Source organism: Lytechinus variegatus, chromosome 1 (assembly GCF_018143015.1).
Source record: "Lytechinus variegatus isolate NC3 chromosome 1, Lvar_3.0, whole genome shotgun sequence".
In the NCBI taxonomy this organism is placed as follows: Eukaryota; Metazoa; Echinodermata; class Echinoidea; order Temnopleuroida; family Toxopneustidae; genus Lytechinus; species Lytechinus variegatus.
Genome location: NC_054740.1, coordinates 63,197,084 through 63,203,677, shown reverse-complemented (window position 1 = coordinate 63,203,677; position 6,594 = coordinate 63,197,084). Strand labels below are relative to the sequence as shown.

Genomic DNA, 6,594 nt, shown 5'->3' with positions numbered 1-6,594 from the left:
AAACTTGTTTAGGGACCGGTGTAGGGGGTTATTTTTTTTTGCACACAGAGAAAACTCGTTGAGGGGTTGTTTGGAAATAATTTGGTCACGCATGAGTACAACGATACATTTGACTGCCCACACCCCCCCCCCCCCCCGAACATCCTCCACACTGCATGCAACGTTCGCTCGTAATTTTTGGTCTGCTAGCTCAGCAAGCGAGCGCCGTGTCCGAGTTGATGCTACATGTTGCTCGATAGCTCGCGCTTAACGCTTGTACGGTAACGGTATAGCTAGCCCGCCAGAGCTCGAGCAGCGCAGGCCATCGTTACACCATACAACTATTACAGACCAATCCACCTGTGTTTCACCCTAGACTGGATACTAAAAACACCAATGAATTTTTTTGCCCGATAGTGACAATAATTTGAAGTGAAACATGGCGAAAAATCAGGAGGCGAGAAAGCGGAAACATAACTCAAGAAATGGGAGCAGTGGTCGAGGAAATGGAGGTGAGATATTCTCTCAAACATTATATTCCTCATCTTCTTGTTGTCTTGATAATGACTGCTGTTCGGTGGTATTTCGTTGGTGATGATGGTGGTGGTGCATGGTGGTGGCCGTGGCCGTGGGGGGCCGTGAGGTAAACCCAGTTGCTGTGTCAGTCCGGACAGGTTGTGTGTCAATCAATTTATGACAGCCATTTGGAAAAATAAGCGAAGAACCACCAATTTCTAGTACAGAATGTTAGACAATATTACAGAGAACAAAATACTTGATGATTAGAAACAAGTATTGTCCGGAGTGTCGCATTAAATTATGTTTAACTTTTAACGTTAGAGGCCTAGGGCTCCAGCCATTTAGAAAAAATGTTGAGAGCCATTTGTCATTTTACCAGAGCCATAATATCAGTTTTCTAGAGTCATTTATTTTCTTGATAAGCACACATGGTTTTGCATCACACTTTGTTCTGCTTGTTTATAAATCAATTTAATACATAAATTATTGTTTATTCATTTGCTATCACTTTTTCTTCATTGTTTTATTTTTTTCTTTTAATTTTTACTTTAATTTCATTTTACTTTAATTTAATTTTATTTTATTTTTTGCTTAAAGAAATCAAGCAATTTTGTAAAAGGCTGTCTTATCTGCTTTTAATGACATACACGTAGTATCAGGGCGTACGACACAATTAACGAAGCACGCTGCATGAGTGGATCGAATAAGCCGGATCGACTGAGCCAGGTCTTAATAATAAAAAAACAGATCAACATAGAAGGCTACACAATGTCAGACTTCACTGTAAAAAATATTGGGTGAAATTTTAACCAGTACAAGGGTAATTACGTGTCCAACCAATTGTGGACAGTATTTTACCCAATGTGGGAAGCGTATTGTCCAGTATTAAAGGTTAAAAAATAAGCAGCAATTGCTTTAGAATGGGCATAATTGCAATCACACTGGACAATTAAATTAAATTTAATTAAATTTTCCCCAATGTTTTTTAGAGTGTTGTAAGAAATACATGTATCAAGAAAAGGAATGGAGGGTGCACAAGCGAATGAGGGAGAGAAAGAAAAGAAAGAAAAATGAAGGGGAAAATGAGTTTAAGAAAATGAAGCAAAAAAGAAAAAAAATAAAGAAACTTAGAATGAAAGATGGATGAAAGAAAGAATAAAAGAAAAAAAAGGTTTCTGTCATTCTTTGAAATGAATAAAGAAAGGATGGGGAAATGAAAAGAAAGATGAAAACAGGAAAGAAGGAAGAAATAATAAGGGAAAATAATTAGAAGGAAAAAAGTAAAAGAATGAAAGAAGGGATGAAAGACATGGAGGAGAGAATGAAAAAGAAATAATAATGGAAGGAGAGAGAACAAAAAAAGAGATGGAAGAGAGAAGAAAGCAAAGAAAAGTTGAGGGAAAGAAAGAATGAAGAAAAAAATAGGAAAGTAAGAGAAAGGAGGAAATAAAGATAAATGAACAGAAAGGATCAGGAAAGAAAGCTAGGAAAGATTGGAAATAAAGATACATGTAGATTTATAGGTCAAGTCCACCTCAGAAAAATGTTGATTTGAATCAATAGAGAAAAATCAGACAAGCACAATGCTGAAAATTTCATCAAAATCGGATGTAAAATAAAGTTATGGCATTTCAAGGTTTCGCTTAATTTAACAAAATAGTTATATGAACGAGCCAGTCACATCCAATTGAGAGAGTCGATGATGTCACTCACTCACTATTTCTTTTGTTTTTTTATTGTTTGAATTATACAATATTTCAATTTTTACAGATTTGACAATAAAGACCAACTTAACTTTACCATAAACTGTTAATATAATGGTAATTCCAAATGTTCAGGGAGAAGTAAAACTTTATTTCACATAACAATGAAGAGAAAATCAAAATACCGGTATTTCATATTTCATATGATAAAATACAAAAGAAATAGTGAGTGAGTGATGTCATCAGTTCCCTCATTTGCATACCGACCAAGATTTGCATAACTGTTTTGTGAAATGAAGCGAAACTTAAAAATGTCACAACTTTCTTATTTTACATGCGATTTTGATGAAATTTTCAGTGTTATGCTTGTTGAATTTTTCGCTTTTTAAAGTTTTTATTCAAATCAAGTTTTTGTTGGGGTGGACTTGTCCTTTAATAGTGAAACTTCCTGAAACTGACAGAGTGGTCTTGAAGAACAGGGAAATGTGGAGAAGATGGATTAATTGAAATATTGTATTATTCCATATTTAAATGAATAAAGCCATGTCGTCTGAAAAATTGTCCACCAATGGAATTCTGAGCCCTATGAATATTGCATAACAAAAGAGGGAACCAGTTGAATGAAGAGCTTTATAAAGCATAGTAAACAAAGCATTTTGCATCAATTCTTTTGAAAATCAGTAAAACAAGGATTGGTCACATATCGTGCAGAAAGAAGGTACAATATGACTATTTCAGTGATTCGGTCTTCATGGACCATGACAATGGCAACTTATGGACATACAGTCCTGTATAAGAGATTATAGGGGAGTTGCTTATGTAACACCAAGCTATTATACCGCTACTAAGACACTGTTCTCATTATACTTTCCAAAACTAGTTTACTGGAAACCGGTTTAGGAAACCAGTTTAGAAGATTGCTTTGCTAGCATTCCCATTGATCACCTGAAAGTGGTTTACAAAACCACTTCACATGAAGCGGTTTTGTTGCTATGGGAACAATCAGTTGGGTGAAATATTTTGCGCAAAATTCGAAACCGCAGTCGGTGCAGTGTAGGCATTGCACATACAGTGTGTGGAGTAGCGCGCTTGAAATGTGTGAAGATCACTTCCGAAGAACGGTTGTGTCCTCACACTAAAACAAGTTTAACGAGGCAAAGCAATCTTCAAAACTACATCGCGAGGTGGTTTCTGAACTGATTTGGAAGATTGAAAGATTGCTTCAACCGTTCTCATTACACGTTAAACTAGGTGTAGTTTCCAGTAAACTAGCTGTAGGAAGGTAGCGAGAACGGTTTCTTACTTGAATAATTTTTAGGCAGCCATGTGTCATGAGGTCACCCACCAATAAGGGTGGTGCTGTTATTTTGATTAATTTGTCAAGTTATTCCTAAATATTTCAAAACCAAAGGAGCTATGCCTAGGGGGATTATGATAAAGAATATGAGATTACTTATATTTTCTATTCAACACAATATATAACTAGGGCCTTCCACCTAATGTTATTTTTTAATGAATATTTGGGTTCAATGAGTGATTTCCTTTGAGAAAATACTTTTATTAGGGTGTATACCAGAAGTGATAGAGACTTTTGAAGTTAAAAAGGCAAAACAAAAGCAAATATCACCATGTAACTTCATTGATTATTGAAACTAAATACAAACGAGAAATATCTTGGTATACTTTTGGCCTACGTTAAGCTTTATTTTCTTCAGAGTAGCTAGAGTTTGGAAATGCCCCAAAATAGAGTAATCCTAAATGTGTTTGGTGAAATATGTGATACTGTGTATGATTAATAAGTTGGTTGAATACCATAGTTTAAAAATAAAGATGAAATAAAATGGTGTAAGAATACATGATTGATAGCATAAAACCGGTGTTTTGGCTCAGTTGGTAGAGCACCCGTCTCACACCCGGGAAATTGGGAGTTGAAACCCCCGGCTGCGTCTGACCAAAAAGACGTAAAAAAGGTTGAAGAGTTGCTGTTACCCTAATTAAGGGATAGAGCAAAGGGTGCGTTTATTCGACACTTTTTTACCCTAGAATCATGATTAGAATCATGATTCAAATCACGATTCTGCAGAATCACGATTGCGTTTAGTCGAAAGTGGAAATAAACGTCTTTCAAATCACAAACATGAAACACGGAAAAAGGGGCGTTTGGAAAGACGTTTCTGTAGAATCACGAACGAAAAAGGTCGTATAAACGATATCGTGATTTGAATCATGATTCTATGACGTCATTGTGTCGTGCTTCTTCCGGGTTCGACTCAAAGGCGCGCGCTGTGTTTCGTGCAGGTTAATTTTCGTGTAGCAGTATTGCCAGTGTACTAGTATCGGTATATGCCAATTGTCACGTGCATTTATTTTAGGAATTATCATTCTGTGTATTGTACCCCGGGGTTGTACTGTAGCGTCATTTGTATATTTCATTGTTTTCATCAATCATATCTTCAAGTTCCAAAGGCACAAATTGGACTGACGACGAACTCAGGGCTCTGCTTGTGCTTTGGCCTGAAGCAAAAGCATAAGACGATACGAATCCCTTTCAGCGGCGCTTGCGAGGGAGGGATTTCTACGGAGATGTGGCACCGCCTGTCGAGACAAAATTAACAGAATTCGTGCCCAGTACTACGGCTACCGAACACCATTTTCGATGAACCGGCAAGATTTAATACAAGTAAACAAAAACAATACGAGGTACAATACACGGAATTCTGGAAGTAAAAGATTTATTTTTCGGAAGCCGAGTAAACGTTGCACAAACGATCGCGCGTTAGCTCGGGCGGCAGCAAAAATCTTGCAGCCGACTTGAAGTTAGAAACAGGCGCGAAAATGTTGACCTATACTTCCTGGGTCAAACTGCGCACTGTGATGCGCACTGGATCGGCCCGAATTCAGGGAGAAACAGCGTTAGAAAGATGGTCGTATAAACGCTGATTCTGTCGGATCGTGATTCATGTTGCTGTTTTGAATCATGATTCAAATCGTAATTCAAATCATGATTCTGGGTTGAGGTCGCATAAACGCAGCCTTAGTTGATCTGGGGTAGCACAGTGGCTGCCAGGCCTATGATCAGTTTGGCAATAAGAATTTTCAGAGTATTTCTATTTCAGATTTGTAGTTTGAACAATAAAATATGGATTTTCATTTTCCATGTGAGGTTCCTTGTACATGGAATAGGGGAAAAGTCGTTTTCTTTTCATATCCTGGTTTAATTGATCATGTTAACTGAAGAAGAACAAATTTGTTGACTCCATGGTCAACAATGCACCAGAACCCTGAAGTGTAGTCAACTATATTTCTTTGTTGTCGGTGTCTACATGTAAATACAATATTTACTCTCGGCAGATCATCAGATTGACTGTGCCAGACATAGTTGTTTGAAACTAAACTTCTAATATTATGGTTATTGACACAAACTTCCCTTTTTTAACTGAAATTCATATTACAGTTGAAACACTCATAGAAATAACAGAAAGCTCTTGTGCGTTAGACTGTCTCTAATATTTGAAGTGTCATGCATGGTTAGTTGTATTGTTGTAATTTGAACCTCACTGGCTTGTAACCTACCTGTCATATGAACTCCTCAGAGATAAAGAGCTGAAAGACCGCAGGTATCACAGGCCCAATTCATTTCCCATAGACTTGTGTGTTAAAGTGGCACTTAAAAAATCATTTAAAATAAGGAGGAAATTCAAGGGTTGAATGTTTACTCCCTGTGGACAGGATATATGTCTGACATTCCATTTATATCTGACTAGAAAACGGTACCTCGACCGACTCATTTAAAAAATAAATTGGCATTTATATGAAGAATACACTTGACACGATCAATTTTCCTCACTTGAGAGAGTAAAATGGCCCTAATTCTTCGGCAAGTAAAACAAATGGTTCCAAAGTGGTGATATATCTTTCCAATTTGGAAAAAGGAAGTTTAGTATGTACCCTCCCTAGAATCAGTGTTATATTGTCAATCATATTCATTCATTTTTGTCAATCAGCAATATCAAATTTAACAATTGAGAATGGAATGGCTCAAATGAATATCTTTTGCCTGCCAGTTGTAATTAGGCCTGTGTTACCCCCAGTTTCCTGTGATACAGATACAATGCATATTTAAAGAATTTTATGGAAAAAATTATGCAATTTACAAAAAAGAGGCTAAAAAAAATACAGTGACAATCATGAAAATCTAAGCAAAGTCCAATAAAACAATCTGCCAAACCTGTACGCACTGTGATCACAAAGGTTGAAATTTTTGCAGTGCTTGTAAATAATGAAAAAGTAAGTTTTTCTGAGGTTTCCACTATTGTTTGCCTGATTATGTATCGTTGTCGCTGGTCTTTTGAACCGTTGTATCACACATACGACAGTGCAAACCCATTTCAGA

At 36.7% G+C, this 6,594-nt stretch overlaps 1 protein-coding gene across 3 annotated transcripts in view; it reads left to right on the top strand.

Annotated features, from left to right (window-relative positions):
- Positions 1-214: 214 nt before the first annotated feature.
- Positions 215-6,594, top strand: part of LOC121419359 (aspartyl/asparaginyl beta-hydroxylase-like) — a 45,991-nt gene continuing 39,611 nt past the window's right edge. Inside the window, exon 1 of one of the 3 annotated variants that reach the window (XM_041613788.1) lies at positions 215-491. In XM_041613788.1, coding sequence (XP_041469722.1) covers positions 419-491 — 73 coding nt within the window. In that variant the 5' untranslated portion in view covers positions 215-418. The remainder of the gene's footprint in view (positions 492-6,594) is intronic. The other 2 variants (XM_041613798.1, XM_041613806.1) reach the window with 2 other exon arrangements.